General features: G+C 42.4%; 1 protein-coding gene across 1 annotated transcript in view; it reads right to left on the reverse strand.

Annotated features, from left to right (window-relative positions):
• Window positions 1–4682: 4682 nt before the first annotated feature.
• The window catches only part of trit1 (tRNA isopentenyltransferase 1), a 161554-nt gene continuing 138545 nt past the window's right edge, over window positions 4683–27691 (reverse strand). The window contains exons 11-12 of the mRNA XM_064982813.1: window positions 5531–5864; window positions 4683–4853 (exon numbers count right to left, since the gene is read on the reverse strand). Coding sequence (XP_064838885.1) covers window positions 4683–4853; window positions 5531–5864 — 505 coding nt within the window. The remainder of the gene's footprint in view (window positions 4854–5530; window positions 5865–27691) is intronic.

The following is a 27691-nucleotide window of genomic DNA, read 5'->3' on the forward strand; positions in this document are numbered from 1 at the left end:
ATAAGTCAACACATATCCTCATTGGGCTATGCTTTTACAGAATCCTGAGTTTTAAGTCTTTACGTTAATAATTGACTGATTTACACAGGGTTCAATGCACTATGTCCATCAAATTGCAGGCAGGGTATGGATATACACTTTTAGGGTGATTTTAACCACTTCCGGTTGGCCCAGGAAGCCTAGAATCGACACAGGTAGACCTTATAGTGGCCTGATGGACTGGTACCGAAGACAGGTTCATAAGGCATTCATAACCCATATAGGCTCCAGGTTGAATTTAGTGGAGCAGGCAATGTATTCCTATGGGGAGAGAAGTCAATGCAAACTGTTTTTATGTAAACACCTTCTTTTAACCTTGAAGGGTTAATGTCACACGGTCAAGGTTAGGCTTGCACAGATCGGGAGGACCTTAGGAACAGTCCTGTGTTTGAATTGTCCTTCTAAACCTAACGGTTCTGCCGCTGTCACCCAAAATCAAATGACGTTCTGGTGCAGGCTTCATATTGGGCCTACTTTTCTCATGGTCGCTGCGCTTAGACCGAGCGAGCTACGGTCAAGCGGGATATCTCGTTGAACTCGGCACGGCCTTGGGATTATGTTTATGCCATTGCCTGCTCTCTGTGTCTTTAAACACAGCGCTTTGTCACTCCATCCTTGCTGTGTGTGTGTGTGAGAGCTTTTCTTTGACATCTGTTGGGAGAAATGACTGATTTTACAGTTCAGGAGGGTTGCCTAATCACATATGAAGTTTTGAAAAGATCTGACCTTTTTAACCCTTGGATACAGCCACTATGACACCATTTAAGGCACTTCCTGTTGGCACAGGAAGCTATAAATAAACTCATATCCTCATTGGGGTATGCCTTTACAGAATCCTGAGTTTTAAGTCTTTACGTTAAGAACTGAGTTATTTACGGAGGGTTTAGTGAGTGTGTTATTTCAGAAAATCATAGAAAATCACAGATCTCGCAGAGCTCCGCAGTACACTTTAAAAATATTCGTACGAACACCCTGCAACTGGATCTGTAACTGTTGAAAAAAAAAAAAAACTATATTTGAACATCAAATCTGTCATCGTACGATTTCTCTTAAATGACGATAGATAAATGCCTGTTTTTTTTTTATTGACACAGGAGGCTCATTGACTTTGACGTGAAGTGAAAAAATCATTTCTCTATTTTCATTTTGGACCTTTAATCCCAGAAATATGGCCATAACTCAAAAACCGTTGAGGCCTAGACGCCATCTTGTTCGGGGCCAACTGCCCATTATGCCAAACCTATGCTCACCAAGTTTCGGCTTCGAAATATTTTCAGTTTTCGAGATATGGCCCGTCGTGATGACATGTTACACAATATATTTATGTTTTGTTCGAAAATATGCATATTTATATCCAGAAATGCCTCATATCGGTATCCGATCGTCTTTGAAAGTCGGACTTTCGTTCTTGATTAATGAAAACATTCTTGGCAAATGCTTTCACTTTCGTTCGTCTTGTGCCGGTCCAAGACTTTCACCTCAAGCGGCACAATACGAATGCCCCCGGCCATCCCTCTTAATCATGGCCCCAGTTCAGAAGAAAAACCCACAAAATAGAACCGGAGTCCTATTCCGTTATTCCTAGCTGCAGTATTCAGGTGACCTGGCCTGCTTTGAACACTTTTTCTTCTTTCGGACCCTGCGGGACACTCAGTTAGGAGCATCGAGGGGGCGTCGAAAGGCAGGGGCAGGCTGGATCTCGCACGGACGGGGCAAACCGTCTCCAAAAGGGGCTCCCCCGATAGAGTCAAATCCACATGGGGCGGGAGGAACCGTTCGTCAGAACACCAGCCAAAGGCCGGCCGACGGGCCCTCCCAGGTGGAAATGTAATGCAAATCGGTCAGATTATATTAAACTGTCTGGACAACAGAGGAGAACCATGGAGATGCAACGTGAACCAAGAGGGGGACTGGACTGGAGATCTAGCCCTCACCGGGGCTAAACAACCACCAATCGGTCGCCGAAGGGACGGACAACTTCATAGGACTAGAACCGTGGTCATTGCTAACCCAAACCCACAAGGTGATTGAACTCTGCCCAGGACAGAGCTCAATATCCTCCCACCACCAAGCTGGGAAACATGGATCAAAAGTTAGGAAAAAATCAGTCGCCTAAAGGGGCTGGTCAAACCACCAAATCGGTCGCCGGCAGAAAAGGTCCAAAGTACCATGATTCTATACGGGCTGAGTAGTTTAGCACCACCACCATCTCTCTAGGACATGGATCTCTTGTTGTCAAAAACCAGGTTTCTGAAATCGTGCCGGTACCTGTCTGGTCCACCCGGCCCTGAGTGTGTAAACCCCGGACAGGTCAAATTATCTGCATAAGCCCCATCACTCACAGGGCTTTAGTGTGCTGCGCCGTCGGATCAAATTCCGGCACACAAACTTTAACTCAAAGTACAACTCCGATCTGGATTGGTTTTTCTTTTGCACGAAAGGGCACACAGACGAGCATTTCCATCTAATTAGAAAATCGTGTTTTAAATTTCTAAAAAAAAAGTGCAGGTTACAGGGCGCACTTTTTAAAACATGGTGTAATTGTTGCCCATCATATGAGAGGGTATGAGCTGAAATTCAGGACCTCTAGGAAGTATTTTTTTTATCTTTTTTTATTACAGAATTGTGCCCACTTTTTCCTATCGGGCACCTGGTATTATTTTTGGATCACCATACTCAGATTTTAAAACGGTTTTAGATTCACTTAGGGGGCATCCAGACCTCCATGCCTACACCCCACTATGGCCCCAAGTCAATGGGGGTCCACCTGAGTGATTTATGGAAGGTTTGAAAAAACTAAGTATAGATATCGCAGAAATTGCACTGTTTTCCGGGCACCTGGTATAATTTTTCGGTTATCAGGCCCAGGTTTTTAATAGTTTTAATGCATAATGACACAAATACAAGGGTAAATTTCAAACAAATATACTTTTATTTAATCAGTTAATCTGGGACTTTTCTAAATGTCGTCATTTTCATAATGGTCCAAATGAATTGAATTCATTGCAAATGTACGAGGCTGTTTCTCGGTCCGAGAACCACAACTCACCACACTATCGACCTGAGCGCTAGAACAGGTTTCTAAAGTTTCAGAACTCTAGGTCTGACGGTTCTTTAATTGTTCGAACAAAGGTAACTATTGCAGGCACTGTCTGTCCCTCCCTCCAAACTGTGTGTTTTTCTTGGACATTTTATGGGAGTAATGACTGATTTTATAGTTCATGAAGTTTTGAAAAGATCTGACTTTTTTAACCTTTCGAAACAGCCCCTATGACACCAATTATGGCACTTCCGATTGGCACAGGAAGCTAAAAGTTAACACATATCCTCATTGGGGTATTCTTTTACAGTTAAGTCTATACGTTAACTGACTGATTTACACAGGGTTGAATTCACTTTCTATCAAACATTAGGTTGGGTATATGGAAAAACTCTTTTAGGGTGATTTTTTTTTTAAACCCACTACTGGTTGCTCCAGGAAGCTTAGAATCAACAAAGGTAGACCACATGGTGGCCTGATGGATTGTCATCGAAGACGGGTTCATAAGACATTGAATTTAGGGGTGCAGGCAATGTATTCATATGTGGAGAGAAGTCATTAAACTGTTTGATGAATTCCCCTTCCCCTACTTTTTTCAATTTCCGCCTGAAGACATACCCAAATCTAACTGACTGTAGCTCAGGCACAGAACCAAGGATATGCATATTCTTTGTACCATTTGAAAGAAAACACTCTGAAGTTTGTAAATGTGAATTGAACGTAGGAGAATAGAACACCATAGATCTGGTAGAAGAAAATACAAGGAAATTAACATTTGTTTTCTGTTTTTATTGATGCTGCATCTATCAACTGAACAAGAACATCCAAAAATACAGATAGGATGCTGGGGGTGGTAGAAATGGAGAACATAAGATGGCAACAGTATTTGAAAAAAGTTTTAGAAAGATATCTTCAGGAATGAGTGAGCTACATGACATTGAGCACGTAGTCACCCAGGTGTCCCACACAAGGTGCCCAAATGTACCCAAGTGGCCGAATTGGTACAGTGATACATTGAGGTAAATGACTATATACAAAACACTCAAATGCAATTCTAACATTCCACCGTCCCCCCCAAAAAAAAATAAACATTTGAAACATTTTCAAAAAACAAGGGTAAACTATTTATACACATTCAATGTATAATGTACAATATTGTGAAGACCCTCAGTCGACTACACAATATTGTGCTTCTGATGCCATGCCCAATAGCAGTCTCTTTCTGCTGTAAAGCAGAGGGTTACTGAACAGCTGGTGCAGGTGATGGGGCATTTCCTGTGACAAAGGGCACAACGACGTCTCCCTATTGTGCCCTTTTTGCCCTAAGGCACATTCATGCCTGCAGAGATGAAACTGGGCAGGTGAACACTACTGGTTGGAGCAGAGGGGCCAGGCGTAGCTACAGTGGACTTGCTGTAGCTAGCAAGCTCATGGATGAGCAGCTCCCTGAAGGCTAGCTGTGAGATGTGGGGATGTCCACAGCTTTGAGCCATTTCCTTCTGGAGGATGAAGGCATTCACCACAGCAATGTCAACGAAATGATAAAAATGTCTTGTACCACTTCATTGTCTTGTGGAGAACATTGTAGTATCCTATAAGCGCATCAGAGGTCTACACCTCCCATGCTCTTGTTGTAGTCCTTGATGGCTTCAAGAATGGGGACATTTTTGGTGGTCCATGCCCCAGCAGCGTCCTTCACACGCCTGACGACGTGATCTCCACTGAAGGACTTGGGGATACTGGAGCACATGACCACCTCTCTGGTGTCCATCCACTTCACAAAGAGCAGGCCATCTTCACAGATCCATGTCATTCATCTTGGTTTTCGGAAAGCCCACTCTATTGGGCCGAATGGTGCCACATTCTGTAAACAGAGTAGGGCTTGTGTAAAAGTTGTCCACAAAGTTTGTAGCCCTTCCCCAGCAGTTGAAAATCTAATAACTGCATAACAGAGTCATAACTAAGTCCCTTACAGGTCGTAAAACTGCTCTCCCCCTCATAAACAAAAAAAATGCACGTGTATGCACACGCAGAATCAGCAAAACAAACAGTTTGTAACCCCATTTAGTTGGTTTGTTGCGCATGTATTGTTTTAGGCCAATTCTGGCTTTTTGAAGCTACCATCCTCTCATCGATGGAAATGTTCTGGGCAGGCTGAAAATAGGTTTTGCAAGCCTATCAAACCTAGCTGTGCCCCTCTTCTTCTCGTTGTCCTCATCAACTTCTGGGTCACTGGTATGAAGCGCCCGGGAGATTGTCAGAAACCTTTTGCATGATATGACCGTGGATTGGAAAGGCAGTTGACAGAGGGGAGCAGTTTTCCAGTAGTCTTTCAGGGTTTTTAGCTTCACAACACCCATGTAAATGACCATTGACATGAACCCAAAAAGATCTGACATGGAAATGGGCTTCCATCCCTCTTTCTTGCCTGCCTGCTTCTTAGCACCATACTTGTTTTGTGTTCGACACCAGGGAATCGTCAACTGCCGAGGTGAAAAACAGCTGAAAAAGTTGCATGGGGCTGTACTTAGACGTCATGTCCAGCTGAGGTCCTGATGGCCTCTTCGGTCTGAATACTGGAGGTGTAGGCAACACATCCTCCTCCAGCACAGAGTGCCAACGACCCTCCTCTCTGATTGCAGGTTTAGCTCTTCCCCACCTCCGCTTCTTTGTCACAGACTTCACACCTTGCAGGGCGGGCGTAGGTGTGGAGCCGGACACAGCAGGGGTCCGGCTAGATGATCCAGCTCCTTTCAGTGGGGGCTCCCAATCAGAATCGGAGGGACTGTGAAATAAAGACACAAACACAGATTATATTAGAGGAGGGAACGTAAATCACTCAGGTGAGGTTCAGACACACGGCAAAGGGAAAGCCATGTGGCCACCTCAACCAACATTTCAGGTTTAGATAAACTACATTATATTTTAGGAACACACATGCAAAGGGAAAGCCATGTGGCCACCTCTACAAACATTTCATTACTGAATATATATATATATATATATATATATCATTCAATAGCGAATGACTCTCTTTACGCCGGAGTTTACTACATGGGTTGGTCTTCCAACACAACCATTGCATATTGCCGTTTACCTCAGCTCATTTTCAAGGCGATCAGTGGTTATTGGGTTAAAATAGTCGATCAACAAAAGAGTGGTCATATCATTGGTGCACAGTGATGTCCTCAAATCGTTTTCTTTCAGTCAATAAGTCCCACAAATGGCCCATCACGTTTGGTTGTGTTACAAACAAACCAAACATGACTGGAAAATGACTGGGTATTTAACATGGAATGAGACGGAATTCACAACACAAGCGGTTCACAAATTGTTTCATGTTAGGCTATAAAAACGGATTTTATCAAACAAAAGATCATTCATTGTGTAACAATGAGCATTGGGATTGCAAACAGACAAAGACCGTCAAAGGTAAACAATTTATTTTAATGCAGTTTGTGATTTTGTTACGCCTGTGCTGGTTGAAAGAGGTTTTTTTTTTTTTTAGGGGGCTCTATCCTCAGATAATCGCATCGTATTCTTTCGCTTTAAATCTGACAACGCAGTTGGATTAGCAAGATTCTAGGCTTTTGATACATGTGAGACACTTGTATTTTCATGAATGTTTAATGTGACTATGTAGCGATCACCGTATGTTGTGGAATTTCAGCCCGCAACCGGGTTCCGTGCGCAGAGAGGTTAACCTCTAGCGTCGAGCAATCCCGTATCCGGGAGCGTAATCATAGCCTCAAGCTCATTAGCATAACGCAACGTTAACTATTCATGAAAATCGCAAATGAAATAAATATTGTCTCACAAGCTTAGCCTTTTGTTAACAACACTGTCATCTCAGATTTTCAAAATATGCTTTTCAACCATAGCTACACAAGCATTTGTGTAAGAGTATTGATAGCTAGCATAGCATTAAGCCTAGCATTCAGCAGGCAACATTTTCACAAAAACAAGAAAAGCATTCAAATAAAATCATTTACCTTTGAAGAACTTCGGATGTTTTCAATGAGGAGACTCTGTTAGATAGCAAATGTTCAGTTTTTCCAAAAAGATTTGTGGAGGAGAAATCGTTCCGTTTTGTTCATCACGTTTGGCTAAGAAACCCCCAGACATTTCAGTCATTACAACGGCAAACTTTTTTCAAAATTATCTCCATAATATCGACAGAAACATGGCAAACGTTGTTTAGAATCAATCCTCAAGGTGTTTTTCACATATCTATTCGATGATAAATCATTTGTGGCAGTTGCCTTTCTCCTCTGAACCTAATGGAAAAGTGGACACAGCTGGAGATTGCGCAATAATTTTGACGGAGGACCCCAAGCGGACACCTGGTAAATGTAGTCTCTTATGGTCAATCTTCCAATGATATGCCTACAAATACGTCACAATGCTGCAGACACCTTGGGGAAACGACAAAGTGTAGGCTCATTCCTGGCGCATTCACAGCCATATAAGGAGACATTGGAACACAGCGCATTCAAAATCTGGGGCATTTCCTGTATGAAATTATCTTGGTTTCGCCTGTAGCATTAGTTCTGTGGCACTCACAGACAATATCTTTGCAGTTTTGGAAACGTCAGTGTTTTCTTTCCAAAGCTGTCAATTATATGCATAGTCGAGCATCTTTTCGTGACAAAATATCTTGTTTAAAACTTGAACGTTTTTTAATCCAAAAATTAAAAGAGCGCCCCCTTTATCGAAGAAGTTAAGGGTTAATGCCAGGCTTGCACAGATTGGGAGGACCTCAGGTCAAATTGTGTTTCTCACCCTAAAGGTTCTCCCACTGTCACCCAAAAGCAAATGAAAATTAGGGCCAGGCTTCATTATGGGCCTACTTTTTCTCATTGTCGCTACGGTCAAGCGGGGCATCTCGTTGAACTCGGCACAGCCTCGAGATTATGGTAATGCCATTGCAGGCTCTGAGTCTTTAAACTCTTGGAACTAACCATCCCGGATCCGGGAGAATTGTCATCAACTACACTAATTAGCATAGCGCAACGGTTAGAAAATATTAATATTTATGAAATCACAAGTGAAACACAGCTTAGCCTTTTGATAATCACCCTGTCATCTCAATTTTGAAATTATGCTTTACAGCCAAAGCAAGACAAGCGTTTTGTAAGTTTATTGATAGCCTAGCATAGCATTATGTCCAGCTAGCAGCAATCAAATTAATAATAATAATATATCAAATTAATAGTTTACCTTTGATCTTCGGATGTTTTCCCTCACGGGACTCCCAGTTCGACAGCAAATGATCATTTTGTTCCATAAAGATGATTTTTATACCCAAAATACCTCCATTTGTTGGTCAAGTTATGTTGAGAAATCCACTGGAAATAGCGATCACGACAACTATATCACGACAATTATATCCATAATATCAACAAACATGGCAAACGGTTTTTATAATCAATCCTCAAATCCTTTTCTAATATATCAACCGGGACAATTGGCTTTTCAGTAGGAGCGAGAGGAAAAATGACTACCTGTCTTTTACGCAAGAATCACTCAGAACCCTCAGCTGGCCACTTACGCAATGTAGTCGTTTACGCTCATTCTTCAACAAAGGCGTGAAACTACGTCAAAATGCAATAGACACCTTAGGGAATACGTAGAAAAAGGAATCTGGTTGATATCCCTTTCAATGGCCAATAGGGGTGAATAGGAACACAACAGTTTCAAAATGAGGCACTTCCTGATTGGATTTTCCTCAGGGTTTCGCCTGCAATATCAGTTCTGTTATACTCAGACAATATTTTGACAGTTTTGGAAACTTTAGAGTTTTCTATCCTAAGCTGTCAATTATATGCATATTCTAGCATCTGGTCCTAAGAAATAGGCGGTTTACTTTGGGAACGTTATTTTTCCAAAAATAAAGAGTGCCCCCTCGCTTCAAGAGGTTTTAAGGTATGGAATCGTTTAAGCCAAGTGTATTTCTCCTCCGACATCACACTCCCCGAAGCTATAATTAGTTTTGTGACTTGAAACACAGAGCTGAAAACCCCTCTCACTAAACATCATCACTGGGGCTCGTCTAGTGCCATTAAATACGGCCAACCTGCTTGTCATGAGAGCAGCTAACCTCCGTCTGTCATGGCAGGTTGCTCGGACCTCCAGTCTGCTAAGAACCGAAGGAATAGCTTGAGCACTTAGCTGGACAAACCGCCCTAACTCTGCAGCACTGAGCACCTCTGCAGCGCCTGCGAAATTCTGCTCTGTACTTTGCCTGGGTCTGACGAGAACCACGATCAATCTTTGCCAAGTAGAGTAACACCAATCTAATTGCACTGGCTTTAGCCCGCAGACGTTTAGGCTTAAACTCAATAAGATATTTCAGGAAACGTCGTGGATGGGGCTATACCACGGTCTTCAACTTGGCTATATCACACAGAAATATGACTGTAATTATCCTGGGAACACAGTCCATCGGCCTTGCCCTCTGACATAACACAGAGGAATCCCCTTACTCTGGAAACACTACTGCGAGTGTTATCAATTCAATTCAATGAAGGGTGGTCATATTCAGTCAAATTGCATTCTCCTCACCCACAAAGTAATTTCTCTCTGTTTGTTGAAGTCTCCCCGACGGTTCCAAACCTGGTTCACTGAGCTGCCCTGATTCGGCCTGATGTCTTGTAGAATCCTGGCTAGCTTTCTCCCAGTCGATAGTCCCAAACTTAAGGGCATGGGCGGACTTGAAATGTTTGTCTATCTGCACAATATTCTGCTTAGAACAGAGCCCACAATCACATTTTTTCCTGCCTTTCCAATGTCCTAACCCTAAGAAGTTTTAATTAATGAGTAATTGCAGTCCTGATGTCCAGAAGTTATTTTCGGTCATAAGAGACCGTGGCGGCAACATTATGTGCAAATAAACGAACAAAAAGCAATCGGTTGGGGGCACCATTTTACAACTGCCTTCGGTACTTGTCTTGCTAGCTGGCTTGTGATGTGGGGGAGTTTTGCATCTGATGAAAGAACAAGATACAATAGTTTTCTAAAATAAATGTAATGATAAAGTGTTGTACTTACTTGGTGTGAAACTTTTGTCGACTATTGGCATGCTTTTCCAGTAGTGGAAATGAAGAATCTTAAGAAAAGCTGGTTGAACGTGTCGGTAGTACACATCCAACCACTGAAAATGTAGAACAAAAATATTTACCAGGTTAAATCGTATTCACAACCAGATTGTAGTAAATATACTTACTGCATCTTCCTCCTCATCTAATGAAACATTTGCCACTTGCAAATGTCCCTGTCTAGTTGCTTAAATGTATGTTTTTGCTGTTTTGGAGATGAGTACTGTTATGGTTGCACTCGTTCCAGTGGGATGAGAGTTTTTGAAATGTATATCTCCAGTATATCTCACTGGTCGCCCCCAAAGCCAATTCCTCCTTTGGTCGTTTTTCCTTCCAGTTCTCTGCTGCCAATGACTGGAACGAACTGCAAAAATCTCTGAACCTGGAGACTCATATCTCCCTCACTAGCTTTAAGCAGCAGCTCACAGATCACTGCACCTGTACATAGCCCAGCTATCTACCGACCTCATCCCCATACTGTATTTATTTATTTATCTTGCTCCTTTGCACCCCAGTATCTCTACTTGCACATTCATCTTCTGCACATCTACCATTCCAGTGTTTTAATTGCTATATTGTAATTACTTCACCATCATGGCCTATTTATTGCCTTAACTCCCTTATCTTACCTCATTTGCACTCACTGTATATAGGCGTTTTTGTTCTACTGTATTATTGATCGTTTTGTTTATTACATGTGTAACTGTTGTATGTGTCAAATTGCTATGCTTTATCTTGGCCAGGTCACAGTTGCAAATGAGAACTTCTTCTCAACTAGCCTACCTGGTTAAATAAAGGTGAAAAAAATCAAATAAATTGACAGTTTACATTGGAAAAGGCTATGCATAAGTAGCGAGGCATTTAAGTTGATTGTTATGCAATGGATGTTTTCTGGTGGTGATAAGAACACTTGTCCAACAAATATAGGAAAAACAAGGAAAAGCAAGGGAGGTGTTACAGGATTTTGTTTTCCCTTTATGTTTTGAGGTTGGAGTTTTAGCATGTACGTGCACAGATTGGTGTCACCTCGTCTGTCATTATGTGTTACACCTGTGATGGTTGCCATCTCGTTAGTGGAAAGTGTTTCACCTGTTGGCCCAGGTGCTATTTAGGCGTGGCCGGCCCAGTGCAGCGTGAGAGATGTTGGCGAGAGCTACACTTCACATCAGCTGAGGTGCGATTACAAGCTCAAGTTAAGTTTGAAAGAGGTCTGAGTTTAGTTTTTCCTTGTTTGTTTTGCTCCCTATCCTAAGTTGTGGGTGTTTTTAGTTTGTCTTTTCCTAGGCAAACCTACTGTGCACCCACATGGGTGTCTTTCAGAACCCCTTTTGTTTGGTTGTCAGTGATTTATTTGTGAGCAACATTTTGAGTTCGTCTTGTGGCAAAGTAACACCAACACATCTACTTTATAAACCGATAAGTGCTTTATTACATAATTATCCCAAGGACACACTAGGGAAAACCGTGCTATATTTAACCCAAAGAACTGTCTAAAGAAACAAAATCTAGGTGGCCTATGCGTCCCCGTATCTCAAGGACAGACCAGACAAAACCGAACTCAAATCACAAGAAACGAAAGGCATTAGGTCCGTCATCAAACCATCATAGAATAAAATCTCATTGAGGCCGTTAGGGACCCAACCTGTGTGTTCAATACCTTTGAGGCCAGCCTCTGGGCCCTGGAGCACCCCACACCAGACTCAAGGCCTGCTATGGTTAAACTCTCCCTACCAATGTGTGCGGAAGTGCACATAACTGCCAATTTGCTCTACCGATGCAGAACATATGTTGGAGTCGTTGCTGTAGTTTGTTCATCTGCTATATGTCAACCGGAAGCGTTAGACCAGGTAACCCCAAACGACGACATCCTCTAGTCTTCAGGCCCCTACCAAGGAAACTCTGGTTAGGGCACAGTCCGATTCCATAATTCTTAGACCCTCCTGTGTAGTTCAGGTCACAGTGCTGGTAGAGCCGTCTGCCTCAGCTCACAGATATAGAATGAAGTAACTGGTCAGGCGTCTCCTCTCCAAGAGGGAAACAAACCACTGGGAATAAGACTGAGCCCCCATGCCCTATTGGTTTGTCTTCTGGGTCAGACACTGTTGAGTCACAAATAACAGCATCCTGTTGTGAACCCCTCTACCAAGCAGTAGATCAGGAACATTTTCCCAGAAACAGTAAAGTGATTCAGAAGGGAGTGCTGCCATGCAACTCCATCTCTTCTGCTTCTCCTCCAGACACAGAAGAGCAATGGTCCAGGTGTGGAGCTGAGCAGGCTCAGTTTGGTATTGGCAAGGTCCAACCATTAGGTGGACAAAAAGTGATGGGTGGTACTCCTAAAAGCTAGTGTTCTTGAAGTGATACCAAATCTGAGTCCCCTACTAACATTTGAAGTTGTTAGGGATAGGGAGCAGTATTCAGAAGTTTGGATGACTGACAGGCCCAGAAGCTAGGATATGCATATAATTGGTAGTATTGGATAGAAAACTCTGAAGTTTCTAAAACGGTTAAAATAATGTCTGAGTATAACATAACTGATACGGCAGGCGAAAACCCGAGGAGAATGGATCCAGAATTTCTTTTGAGGTGACCACCAATTTTAATGCCTGTCTATGGGAAAATCAAAGGAAATCCTCCCAGATTGCAGTTTCCATGGTTTCCACTAGATGTCAAGTCTTTAGAAAGGGTTTCAGGCTTGTTTTTGAAAAATGAGCTAGAATTGTCGTTTTTCAAGATGGCTCTCAATTTGACTGTAGTGTTTTGGCACGTGTGGATGAGGGCGCGCACTTCGTTATTTATCTCCAGTATTGAACACTATTCTCTGTCTTAAATGTAGGGTCTCTCAGGATTGATTAGAAACATTGTTTGAACAAAGTTTTTGGTAACTTTTGGGATTCCTTTGTATGCATTTTCAACAAGTGGAACAGGTGGATTACTGAATCAAGCACGCCAGCTAAAGTACTTTATTGAAAGAAAACAACCATTTGTTATGTAGCTGGGACCCTTGGGATTGCAAACAGAGGAAGATCTTCAAAGATAAGTGATTTATTTTCTCAATTTCTGACTTGACGGCTCTGCTGGTTTGGAAAATGTTTTATGCTTTTGTACGCGGGCGCTGTCCTCAGATAATTGCATGGTGTGCTTTCGCCGTAAAGCCTTTTTGAAATCTGACAATGCGGCTGGATTAAAACAAATTGTGAGCCAGGGTTACACACTGGCTGAACACAAAATTTATGAACTGCCCATCCTCGAAACAAATCCGCGACCAACTTGTCCTTACCATGGACATGTCTGATTTCAAGGGGAAATTCCTGTAATATTTGTATTTATTATGGATCCCCAGTACTCTTCCTGGGGTCCGGCAAAATTAAGGCAGAGGAAAGTTACTACATTATTGCAGAGCTTCTTTGTCTTTTCAGGATTCACTCGATGTTTGATTGGGGAAGAGTCGCCAAAGTCATGATGTAGTACATTTCATTTGAGTTGGAGAGAATAAACCATGGTATTCTAAAAGCAGTGCAACAATGTCAACTTTTTCCTCTGGAGACAAATATGCCAAAATACATCAAGGTTTTTCTAGAATCTGATTTACTCAACCGTCCAACCGGCACAGGGTGTATTGGGCTTTTCTCGTACTCTCGAGGAAGACTATACAGTGCATTCAGAAAGTATTCAGACCCCTTGACTTTTTCCACATTTTATGTTACAGCCTTATTCTAAAATGGATTAAATCGTTATTCCCCATAATTACAAAGCAAAAACTGTCTTAGAAATGTTACATAAGAATTCAGACACTTTACTCAGTACTTTGAAGCACCTTTTGTCAGTGATTACAACCTCAAGTCTTCTTGGGTATGACACTACAAGCTTGGCACACCTGTATTTGGGGAGTTTCTCCAATTCTTCTCTGCAGATCATCTTAAACTCTGTCAGGTTGGGTGGGGAGTGTCGCTGCACAGCTATTTTCAGGTCTCTCAGATCGGTTTCAAGTCTGCACTCTGGCTGGGACACTCAAGGACATTAAGAGACGTGTCCCGAAGCCACTACTGCGTTGTCTTGGCTGTGTGCTTAGGATCATTGTGGAGTCACTAAACTGGTAGCTGGATGACAAATAATCAGAAAAATTATCAAACAGATTCCAAATCTCTACCATAAACTTAATACAAGTAACTCCATAAGGGATAAATTGGGGTAACGTAAGGATTTACGAAAGGCAAAACTAAATAAATAAACTAAGGTATAAACCAACTGAATTGCTCCACTCACTTAGACCGGATAGATCCAAGAGCAGATCTCTGCTCATCTAGTGGCCATTTATTGTTACTGCTTGCCACATGGAACCTTAATGTTGAAGTTTTTATACAGTTTTATTTATCCTTTAACTAGGCAAGTCAGTTAATAACAAATTCTTATTTACATCGATGGCCTACCCCGGCCAAACCCTAACCCGCACGAAGCTGGGCCAATTGTGCGCATTTGTGGGCCCAAACAATTGTCAGACTTGGATCTATAAAACAGTATGTTCTCCAAATGGCTTCCAATTAATATTCATTCTAGAAACATAAAAGGAAAAGCGCTCCTGACGTTTCACCATCATAGGCTTCTTCAGAGGATAGTTGGACAGGAACATAAGAGGGTGTGGAGGTGTTGGCCCAAAATTCAAGGGATTGTTAACAATTGGCCATGGGATCTATCCCTCAAGTCCACTAAAGGGTACCCAGGAATACACCGGCTCTCTCTATTGGCTAATAGGACTCAAACAAAATAAATTATGAATTCCTAACAGGTTCCAGAGCTAGAGTAAAATTTCATTTTCATATAAAGGAAGGATATTGTTAAGGGAACATCTGTAGATGTAGATAACGGTCCCCTCAAAATGCAAAAAAAATAACACAGGATGAAAACAAGATAATTATAATAAAAATGAAGGGTGGTGAAGGTGGTAATTTTAATATGAGAAAATAAGGGAGAATATTAAAAATAATTTCTATACAGATATTTGTTGTAGGTTTAAGTAAGGACATCTGGATTTCACTAAATATCAAATCAATTGTATTTGTCACATACACATGGTTAGCAGATGTTAATGCGAGTGTAGCGAAATGCTTGTGCTTCTAGTTCCGACAATGCAGTAATAACCAACAAGTAATCTAACTAACAATTCCTAATCTACTGTCTTATACACAGTGTAAGGGGATAAAGAATATGTACATAAGGATATATGAATGAGTGATGATACAGAGCAGCATAGGCAAGATACAGTAGATGGTATCGAGTACAGTATATACATGTGAGATGAGTATGTAAACAAAGTGGCATAGTTAAAGTGGCTAGTGATACATGTATTACATAAGGATGCAGTCGATGATATAGAGTACAGTATATACGTATGCATATGAGATGAATAATGTAGGGTAAGTAACATTATATAAGGTAGCATTGTTTAAAGTGGCTAGTGATATATTTACAACATTTCCCATCAATTCCCATTATTAAAGTGGCTGGAGTTGAGTCAGTGTCAGTGTGTAGGCAGCAGCCACTCAATGTTAGTGGTGGCTGTTTAACAGTCTGATGGCCTTGAGATAGAAGCTGTTTTTCAGTCTCTCGGTCCCAGCTTTGATGCACCTGTACTGACCTCGCCTTCTGGATGATAGCGGGGTGAACAGGCAGTGGCTCGGGTGGTAGATGTCCTTGATGATCTTTATGGCCTTTCTGTAACATCGGGTGGTGTAGGTGTCCTGGAGGGCAGGTAGTTTGCCCCCGATGATGCGCTGTGCAGACCTCACCACCCTCTGGAGAGCCTTACGGTTGAGGGCGGAGCAGTTGCCGTACCAGGCGGTGATACAGCCCGCCAGGATGCTCTCGATTGTGCCTCTGTAGAAGTTTGTGAGTGCTTTTGGTGACAAGCCGAATTTCTTCAGCCTCCTGAGGTTGAAGAGGCGCTGCTGCGCCTTCTTCACGATGCTGTCTGTGTGAGTGGACCAATTCAGTTTGTCTGTGATGTGTATGCCGAGGAACTTAAAACTTGCTACTCTCTCCACTACTGTTCCATCGATGTGGATAGGGGTGTTCCCTCTGCTGTTTCCTGAAGTCCACAATCATCTCCTTAGTTTTGTTGACGTTGAGTGTGAGGTTATTTTCCTGACACCACACTCCGAGGGCCCTCACCTCCTCCCTGTAGGCCGTCTCGTCGTTGTTGGTAATCAAGCCTACCACTGTTGTGTCGTCCGCAAACTTGATGATTGAGTTGGAGGCGTGCGTGGCCACGCAGTCGTGGGTGAACAGGGAGTACAGGAGAGGGCTCAGAACGCACCCTTGTGGGGCCCCAGTGTTGAGGATCAGCGGGGAGGAGACGTTGTTACCTACCCTCACCACCTGGGGGCAGCCCGTCAGGAAGTCCAGTACCCAGTTGCACAGGGCAGGGTCGAGACCCAGGGTCTCGAGCTTGATGACGAGCTTGGAGGGTATTATGGTGTTGAATGCCGAGCTGTAGTCGATGAACAGCATTCTCACATAGGTATTCCTCTTGTCCAGATGGGTTAGGGCAGTGTGCAGTGTGGTTGAGATTGCATCGTCTGTGGACCTATTTGAGCGGTAAGCAAATTGGAGTGGGTCTAGGGAGTCAGGTAGGGTGGAGGTGATATGGTCAAACACTATGGTTGAATGCATTTCTCACCAAATCGAGGTTAAGGTTAGAGGTTAAGGTTAGGACTCAGGTCTCAGGAAGGGTTGGGGTTAGGTTTTAGGTCAGCTAGTTTACTTTCCGGTGTGCAGGACTATCTCCTATGTATCCCCCTCCCTTTTTAATAACACGTCATGTTGGCTATAATACTGAAAGGACAGATCCTCCTAGGATCATGAAGTAGGTTCTAAAATGACTGTTTATCTGGGTGGCATTACAGGATCCGATATGGTGAGAAATGCATTCAACCATAGTGTTTGATGTTAATATAAATGCAACATTGTACATTCAATTGGTTTTGTTTTATTCTGTTAAAAGAAAGGAAAAGTCAAATCAAATAAAACATAAATATAGAGAATATAATGAAACCATGTTCTATTCCATCCATTGTCCTGTCTGTTAAAACCCATTTTCTAGAACTTCTCATTCAGGCCATTGTGTTGTTATTGTTTGTAGGTGCTGGATCCACTCCTATTCTACCATCTTTCGCTGCCCACAGGTCCAGCCTATATGTGACTGTAACCCTGATATGGTGAAGTGAGTGATGGGGTACTCCTGGAAGTGGGTTATGAGTACCGTTTGTAGGTGGGCCCTTTGATGTTATACAGGTGCTGTTTGAGTCTGGTTTCAATGGTGTGTTTGGTTTCTCTAATGTTTATTGCAAAGTGCGCATGTAATGATATAAATGACATTACGTGTGTTCATTGGTCTTTTTTAAATGATTGTTTTCTTAATGCAGAAATGATTCTATGGTTTGAGTGGTATGTAAGTGTGAGCTGTAGAGATGTGTTTGATTGATGTAGGGGTCTGATTCTATTTGAAAATGCAGCTACTAGGGCAATGATCATTTTCTGCTGATTTGAATGTTGAAGACAAAGGAAAAAAAGACAGAAAAAGAGTTGCGGTTTGCTAATTGGTGCAGATCACTCCCCACAGGGGAGTCATGGTTAGGGTGGAGAATAGAGATGGTGGTTAGGGTAATGGTTAGGAGTGGGGTTTGGGAAGAGGTTAGGGGTAGGATTACAACCCTGGGTAATGGTGAAGGTTAGAGTCCTGAGAAGGAGTGGGGGTAGGAATGGGATAAGGATTAGGACAGACAATAGGAGAGGTTTGAGTAGAATTGTAGTGGGGTGGAGAGATGGATTATTTTGTGGTCTGAGTGTTGAATGAATGGGAGGGAGGGCGGCTTTGTCCGGTCTAGTGTTGTCTGGGTATCTCTTGAAGATAATTCTAATTGCTTGTATTCCTGTTGCTGTATTTATATTAGCGTATAGGCTATCAATATCTATCGTAAATATGTGTGGGTGGGAGGGAACAACTATGGGTCCAATCCTCTCCATGAAGTGGTAAGTGTCCCTGAGAAAGCTGGGGTGCCTGGTGGAGAGGGTTGATATGATGATCTATATATTGCGAAATGTTATATGATTCACTATTGCAGTCTGATACAATCGGTCTGCCAGGGGGTACTTCAAAGGGAATTGTCCATGTCCCCGGTTGCTTGTGTACTTTTAACAGTAAGTAGAATAGTCTAGGTCGTGGGGTGTCTGTACTGTAGAGAGAGTCCCGTTGTTTTGCTGTGATGTAGTGTTGGTCATAGTCTTTTTATTATTGTCCTTAACTGTGTCTGTGTCTGTGGTTGTATACTGTTTTCTATTCGTTTATAATGTTTGGTGTTTGATAACTGTCTGTTGGCTTCATACATGTATTGATGTTTATCCAATATTACTATTTTTGAACCATTATCTGCTGGTTTGATTGTGTGGGTTATTTTTGAGTTGTATTGCCTGTCTTTCTACGTGTGTGAGGTTATCCTCCCTATCTGTGAATCTGATGGTTGTGAAGTGTGTTCTTGTCTATTCTAATTAGTCTCCTGATTCTACCATCTCTCTGGGATGTTTTAGGTTCCCAGGTAGATGGTAAAGTAAATGGTTGGTGGTTGTCGTCTGAGTTGTAGTCAAAGTAGTCCAACACTTTTAGTCTTCTATGATATTTGTGAGTGTCCCTTTGAAGTTCCTCCAAAACAAATTTGGTTGGGTGAGGGATGAATGTCAACCCTCTCTCCAGGAGCTGTGCCTGTGCTGCTGTGGGGATGATGGATTTGGAAATATTAGATGATAATATTAATGTTGAATGGTCCCACACTCCCCTGGTGAACGATCTGCACCGGTTTCTGAGGAAGGAAAGATATTGAAAGACTATTTCTATCTAGACTGTGGCTTGTGGTTAATGTAAATTTAACTGTCTTCACCAGTGTTGAAAGATGAGGTCTGCTGTGTGATATGTCTTGCAGAATTTCTAATAGGGTTGGGATGTTTGTGGTAATGTAACTATTGATAATCTTGAGATTTCTCTTCTGCTGTAGAGTAAGAAGAGGTGAATGGCTGATGACAGGAATGTATATTGTTGCGTTTGGTTGTTTTCTTTGTCCCCTTGTGCATAACTGTCATGATTTAATGATGTTTCAAATGGGTCGTGATCCTTGTTGTTCAAACCCACCGAGAGAACAATAGTCGCCGTGTCTATGTATTGGGGTTTTCTCCAGTACCCTTGTGAGATGATAGAATGTTTCCCCTGGGCAACTGTCGACTTGGATGTTGGTTATTGAATGGTGTAATCCGGTTGAGGTTTGAGTGTACTATGATGAGTGTGTAACCCTCAATGTTCCAATCTGCCACCTTGTGGGTTGTGGTTAGGGTTAGGGTTTAGGGTAAAGGGTTTGGGTTAAAATAAGAAAAAATTAGGTGCACAGGCCAATTCCTATGTTCCCCTCCAATGTCCTAATAAAATGCTATTGAAAATGCGGTACCCTCCAAGAGTCGCTAGATGGCAGCATAAGATCATCAATAAAACAAAGATGGTAAAGAGTCTTGAAAGCAGTAGGCCAGGCCTCTAGAGGGCAGAATTTTCAGGTAGGCCATGAATAAACAAATGTATGCTCTAAAATCAATCACTCTTGGTTGTAGTACTATATATTAACAGGGAAACCTACACATGATCCATAAAACCACCTTTTCTTTATTAAAATTAAAAATGTTGTATTCCAACTAAAGAAAGTTCAATCCCTCCAACCCCTCCCCACCGCCCTATCCATGTTTCTTATTTAAACCCTCTGGTGTAATGGTTTTTAAAACTCTGATCTAATTGTGTTCTGCTGTCTCCCGGTCCACCCAGGACCCGACTGCAGACCCGATACACTGAGGTTGGTGATGGGGTGGTCTTGAAAGTGATTATCTGTAATTATGCTTGTTTGATGTTGTACAGATGTTTCAACTGGGTTTCTATTGTATGTTTTGTTTGACCTATATAGTGTTTATTTCATATTGTACAGGTGATAATATAGATAACCTTTCCCTCAGCACCTTCAATGTTATTTGTGATTGGGGCAGAGGTGTCACTGTGGGGATTGGAAATTATTTTTCTCTGTCTAGTGGGTGGTATGGGGTTTGGTGGTTATGGTGGTACGTTACTGAACTTTGCCTGAGTGAGTAAGTCTTTGAGATTTTTATTCTTCCTGAATGCTGAAATGATTCTGTAAGGTTGAAGGGGTGGGTTAACCTGTTGTGCTATGGAGAAGTTGTTGTTTTATTGCTTGATGTAGGGGTCTGACTCTATGAAAATCTTGATGATGATGAGGAAGGGTTGGGAGCGGGATACGAACCCGGGTTAGGGTAAGGCTTAAGGTCAGGATCGGGGGTGGGATGCGAAACCCAGGTAAGGGTTAGGTTCGGGGGTAGGATGCAAACCCTGGTAAGGGTTAAGGTTAAAAATTAACCATTGATATAGGTGGACTGTTTCCCATCAGTTAGATATGACTGTACCCAATTCAATGCTACCTTCTTAAAACCATAATGCTTTAATTTAGTCAATTATTTAATGATCCACTAAATGAAATGCTGCACTGAAATCTAAAAATAGTACACCCACAAACCTGCCATTATCCATAGCATTGAGCCACTGGTCATTCATGTCAACCAATGTGTGGACAATTTGTTATTATTGATTGTATATTGGTGTTTGAGATGTGTTAGAATTGCAAACCCAGTTTAAAATCAAATCACATTTTATTTGTCACATACACATGGTTAGCAGATGTTAATGCGAGTGTAGCGAAATGCTTGAGCTTCTAGTTCCGACAATGCAGTAATAACCAACGAGTAATCGAGCTAACAATTCCAAAACTACTACCTCATACACACAAGTGTAAAGGGATAAAGAATATGTACAGTGATGGTACAGAGCGGCATAGGCAAGATGCAGTAGATGGTATCGAGTACAGTATATACATATGAGATGAGTATGTAAACAAAGTGACATAGTTTAGAGTGGCTAGTGATACATGTATTACATAAAGATGCAGTAGATGATAGAGTACAGTATATACGTATATATATATGAGAAATAATGTAGGGTATGTAAACATTATATTAAGTAGCATTGTTTAAAGTGGCTAGTGATACATTTTCCATCAATTCCCATTATTAAAGTGGCTGGAGTTGAGTCCGTGTGTTGGCAGCAGCCACTCAATGTTAGTGATGGCTGTTTAACAGTCTGATGGCCTTGAGATAGAAGCTGTTTTTCAGTCTCTTGGTCCCAGCTTTGATGCACCTGTACTGACCTCGCCTTCTGGATGATAGCGGGGTGAACAGGGAGTGGCTCGGGTGATTGTTGTCCTTGATGATCTTTATGGCCTTCCTGTGACATTGGGTGGTGTAGGTGTCCTGGAGGGCAGGTAGTTTGCCCCCGGTGATGCGTTGTGCAGATCTCACTACCCTCTGGAGAGCCTTACGGTTTTAGGCGGAGCAGTTGCTGTACCAGGCGGTGATACAGCCCGACAGGATGCTCTCGATTGTGCATCTGTAGAAGTTTGTGAGTGCTTTTGGTGACAAGCCGAATTTCTTCAGCCTCCTGAGGTTGAAGAGGCGCTGCTGCGCCTTCTTCACGATGCTGTCTGTGTGGGTGGACCAATTCAGTTTGTCTGTAATGTGTACGTCGAGAAACTTAACTTACTACCCTCTCCACTACTGTTCCATCGATGTGGATAGGGTGGTGTTCCCTCTGCTGTTTCCTGAAGTCCACAATCATCTCCTTAGTTTTGTTGACGTTGAGTGTGAGGTTATTTTCCTGTCACCGCACTCCGAGGGCCCTCACCTACTCCCTGTAAGCCGTCTCGTCGTTGTTGGTAATCAAGTCTACCACTGTTGTGTCATCCGTAAACTTGATGATTGAGTTGGAGGCGTGAGTGGCCACGCAGTCATGGGTGAACAGGGAGTACAGGAGAGGGCTCAGAACGCACCCTTGTGGGGCCCCAGTGTTGAGGATCAGCGGGGCGGAGATGTTGTTACCTACCCTCATCACCTGGGGGCGGCCCGTCAGGAAGTCCAGTACCCAGTTGCACAGGGTGGGGTCGAGACCCAGGGTCTCGAGCATGATGACGAGTTTAGAGGGTATTATGGTGTTAAATGCTGAGCTTTAGTCGATGAACAGCATTTTTTTATTTGATTTATTTCACCTTTATTTAACCAGGTAGGCTAGTTGAGAACAAGTTCTCATTTACAACTGCGACCTGGCCAAGATAAAGCATAGCAGTGTGAATAGACAACACAGAGTTACACATGGAGTAAACAATTAACAAGTCAATAACACAGTAGAAAAAAAGGGGAGTCTATATACAATGTGTGCAAAAGGCATGAGGTAGGCGAATAATTACAATATTGCAGATTAACACTGGATTGATAAATGATCATGTACAGGTAGAGATATCGGTGTGCAAAAGAGCAGAAAAGTAAATAAATAAAAACTGTGGGGATGAGGTAGGTGAAAATGGGTGGGCTATTTACCAATAGATTATGTACAGCTGCAGCGATCGGTTAGCTGCTCAGATAGCTGATGTTTGAAGTTGGTGAGGGAGATAAAGGTCTCCAACTTCAGCAATTTTTGCAATTCGTTCCAGTCACAGGCAGCAGAGTACTGGAACAAAAGGCGGCCGAATGAGGTGTTGGCTTTAGGGATGATCAGTGAGATACACCTGCTGGAGCGCGTGCTACGGATGGGTGTTGCCATCGTGACCAGTGAACTGAGATAAGGCGGAGCTTTACCTAGCATGGCCTTGTTGACGACCTGGAGCCAGTGGGTCTTGCGACGAATATGTAGCGAGGGCCAGCCGACTAGAGCATACAAGTCGCAGTGGTGGGTAGTATAAGGTGCTTTAGTGACAAAACGGATGGCACTGTGATAAACTGCATCCAGTTTGCTGAGAAGAGTGTTGGAAGCAATTTTGTAGATGACATCGCCGAAGTCGAGGATCGGTAGGATAGTCAGTTTTACTAGGGTAAGCTTGGCAGCGTGAGTGAAGGAGGCTTTGTTACGGAATAGAAAGCCGACTCTTGATTTGATTTTCGATTGGAGATGTTTGATATGGGTCTGGAAGGAGAGTTTGCAGTCTAGCCAGACACCTAGGTACTTATAGGTGTCCACATATTCAGGGTCGGAACCATCCAGTGTGGTGATGCTAGTCGGGCATGCGGGTGCAGGCAGCGATCGGTTGAAAAGCATGCATTTGGTTTTACTAGCATTTAAGAGCAGTTGGAGGCCACGGAAGGAGTGTTGTATGGCATTGAAGCTCGTTTGGAGGTTAGATAGCACAGTGTCCAATGATGGGCCGAAAGTATATAGAATGGTGTCGTCTGCATAGAGGTGGATCAGGGAATCGCCCGCAGCAAGAGCAACATCATTGATATATACAGAGAAAAGAGTCGGCCCGAGAATTGAACCCTGTGGCACCCCCAGAGACTGCCAGAGGACCGGACAGCATGCCCTCCGATTTGACACACTGAACTCTGTCTGCAAAGTAATTGGTGAACCAGGCAAGGCAGTCATCCGAAAAACCAAAAAAAAAAAATGATCCTTCACTATGGAACCCTCATTTACATGTTTTTCCTGTGTACAAATCCTATGAAATTTTATAAGCTGCGACTTTATCAACCCTCTGTAGGTGTGTTTTGGGTGAAAACTGGATTTATGTAAGAGGGAATGAATGTCCGTGGGTTTAAAATAAACCTTTGTTGCTAATTGCTTCAGGTTATCACTACCCTCTACAAAAAATACCTCTGTGTCCAAAAATTCTATTCGTTCCGGCTGAACTTTGTATTTAAACGTGATCGACAGATGTGTATTCAATCTTCACAAATTCCAAAAAATCTGAGGAAGAATGTGTCCATAACCCAAATATAAGGACGGAAGCTTTATGCATTTTGGGAGGTCAGATTGTTCCCATTCTGCCATATAAATATTGGCATATGATGGGGCAAACTTCTTCCCCATAGCTGTACCATGGATTTGAAGGAACCAATCCGAGTTGAACTCAAAGTCATTTCTTGTTAAACTAAGTTCCAATAGTTGTAGCAAAGCCCCAACAGGTCTCTGGGTCTGGATATTTATGGAAAATATTTCTGATTGCTCTGAGACCTAAGTTGGTGTCAATATTAGTATACAAGGAGTCAATATCAATTGGAAAAAAAACAGTTTCTTTAGGCGCACTAATTCCTTTCAATTTTGTCACAAATTAGTCTGTGTCCTTAATGAAACTGATGTTTCCGTGACAGGGGATTTATGAAATAATCCAAATACTCTGCTATACTATAAGATTCCGAACCACAATCCGATACAATCGGCCTGCCACATGGAACCTCTGAGGGAATGGTCCATGTCTCGGGAGGTTTGTGGATTTTAGGCCACAAATAAAATTGTCTTGGGCGTGGGGTGTCTGGTCCAAATAGAGAAAACATTTGTTTGTCTGTAATGTAATTATTCTCATGACGTTCCCCTATAATCTCCCTCATTTGTCTCTGGGTCTCCTGCTGCAATGAGTGAGTCAGTGGTCTATAATGTTTAGAATTAGTCAACTGCCTGTTCGCCTCTATCAGATACTGGGTTTTATCCAAAATGACAATCTTTGATCCTTTATCTGCTGGTTTTATAATTATGTTTGGATTCTTACTTAAGGAATTTAAAGAATTCCGTTCTTGTTTTGTAAGATTATCTTTTCCTGCCATATAGAACCTAAATGTACTAAAGGAAGTAGAGTCCCTTTGAATTAAAGTCTGCATCGTATTAGACACTCCCTGTAGCTTAGGCTCCCAGTGTGATGGACCAATAAATGGTACTTTTTGGTTGTCAGTATTATAATTAAAATGATCAAGTCATTTTAATTTTCTATGATAAGTGTGCAGATACCTCCTGAGTTCCATACAATCGATCTTAGTGGGTGTCGGAATAAACATAAGGCCCTTCTCCAGAAGTTGCTGTTCAGCAGCTGTAAGTCTAAAAGTAATCGATAAATTCAGTACATTAGAGTGCTGGGGAGTAATACCAACACACTCTTCCCCTCTTAATAGTTTAACTGGTCTAGCCAGTAATTTAAAATGTTAACAGCTGTATCTGGTCTCCAATGTATTGGATCGTCCTGCATTGTGTGAAATCTAAGTTTATTCAGATCCAGTAGTTCCCTACAATTTTTCTGAATATACTTGTTAAATTGATTCAGTACCTTCTGCTTTTCCCATGAAAGCTCATCCGAAAAGTGAATGATGGGAACATAAACCTGTGCATGAGGAAAAACTTCAGTTTTATTCAGTAGCTGTTGCAACTGCTTGACTGCAGTTGAGTACTGCTGGTTCAAGCCGTTGACAAGACCCACTGATAGAACCACCTCCTGTGTGTTTTCCTGTTTCTCCAACTTGCCTATCACTCCTGCAATATGTCTAAAGGTTGCTCCCGGAAAGCTATCTATCTGTGTGTTAGGAATGCGCGCAAGGTTGGAATCCCCAATAAAAACCACGGGCTTTGTAATCTCAATACTCCAATAATTTATTTCCCTTTCAGTTCTAGAATGACATGTGGCATAAAGAAGTGTTTCCCTTTTTACAGGTTCCAGTATTAGTTCTGTCCCAGGTTCCGTTGCTTTTCCGTTTTCCATTGCTACCGTACCCTGCTGGTTATCTTGTTGTGAACCTGTAGTAGAATTGGATAAAACCATGTCATCTATCAAAACAGCCACATTATTCAATGGTAGTGTAAGGCTATCCCCGTTATTCAGTCATCTCCAATCCCCCCGCTGTTAAAAGTACATTTGAGTGCTCTCTACCTGGGATTATCAAGGCTGGGACTTTAGGTTGGGCTAGATTCTCTCTTGGTCGCTGAGTTTGGGGATGAAATATCTCCTTGCTCTTCTTGATTGTTGGGGTAAGTCTGAAGCTAGTCCCTCCACTCTTTGCAAGGCCTAATTCCCGAGGGGTGCGACAGGCTTCCCATAAGAGGGGAGATAGTTGGTTAGTAGGTGAGCTCATAGAGGGAATCACTCTACGGGGAGAAGTAGGCCCCACATGAACCTCCACCTGTACCTCCCTTCCCTGTATACACCCAACAAACCCTGTGGTATTGCTGTTGGTAGTCAGGCTATGGTTAATCGGTTTGTCTACAGGAATACTGGAAGACTGTTCCTTAACCATATTACCCCTTACCGAGTTGTCACTCGATCCCCCTGGAGTATTCCTGAGTCCCTGTGGGCCTGGGCTCCCATTAAGGCCCTGCCAGTCGGTGACTTGCTAGTCACTGCAGCCGCATAACTGGTTTAGCCTGATGAGAGGTTATCAGTTTAGTAGTTTAGTAGAGGCAGGTGGGTCAATGGGTTTTTGCAGCATGTCTTTTAAGGTAGTTACTGAAGAAGATGTAAATTTATGTTTGTATCTGGCCTTTGCCCACATCACCGCCTTCTCTAAAGCTTCCTGGTTATAGGTTGAGGTATTCTGAATGCATAAGGCAATTACCCCATTATAATGCTCCCTCAGAATATGCATATTGTTCTCCATCCACCTGCTGGTGTTAAGTTTTACCTTTGCCAGAGTCTGTTGGTTAGGCGAGGAGGGTTTAATAAAGGCCCCCAATTTATTCACCTGTCTTACCATACCTGCTGGAAAAGAATGAAAAGAATGATTAACCGCAGAGTAATCGAAGATTTCTGAGTGATGAATTGCTTGTAAAGCCTTAAAATATCCCTTCGTGAGGGTTATATCTTGCAGAGGAGGAATATTCCTAGTTTCTCCAGTAGACTCACCCTGATCATTTCGGTTAACTAGAGCCTGGAAACGGTTATGTACTGGCACTGCCATGGTAAAGAACCAATAGCCGTAACCCTTGCTGGGAATCCCAACTAAAAGAAGGGATCATATAAAAGTTCAAATCCCCCCCACAATATATAATTAGAACCAATCAACCAAAGATATGTATACACACAAAGGACCAAAAAATAAAAATATATTATAAACCAAAAACACTAACGGCGTTCTTCGTTTGTTGAAAGCGAGTCGGACCGAAATGCAGCGTGGTGGTTACTCATGTCTTTAATGAAGGAAAAACGGAACGATACATGAAATAACTAATAAATACAAAAAAACAACAAATGGAACGTGAAACCTATATACAGCCTATCTGGTGAAGCTACACAGAGACAGGAACAATCACCCACGAAATACACAGTGAAACCCAGGCTACCTAAATACGGTTCCCTATCAGAGACAACAAGAATCACCTGACTCTGATTGAGAACCGCCTCAGGCAGCCAAACCTAAACTAAACACACCCCTAATCAACCACAATCCCAATGCCTACAAAAACCCCAATACGACAACACAATAACATAAACCCATGTCACACCCTGGCCTGACCAACTAATTAACTAAAACACAAAATACTAAGACCAAGGCGTGACAAACACAAAACAAAAATTGGCCCTATTTTAAAAAAGAAACTCCAATGAAACAATACCCAATATAAAAA

Source organism: Oncorhynchus masou, chromosome 13 (genome assembly GCF_036934945.1).
Source record: "Oncorhynchus masou masou isolate Uvic2021 chromosome 13, UVic_Omas_1.1, whole genome shotgun sequence".
Lineage (NCBI taxonomy): Eukaryota > Metazoa > Chordata > Actinopteri > Salmoniformes > Salmonidae > Oncorhynchus > Oncorhynchus masou.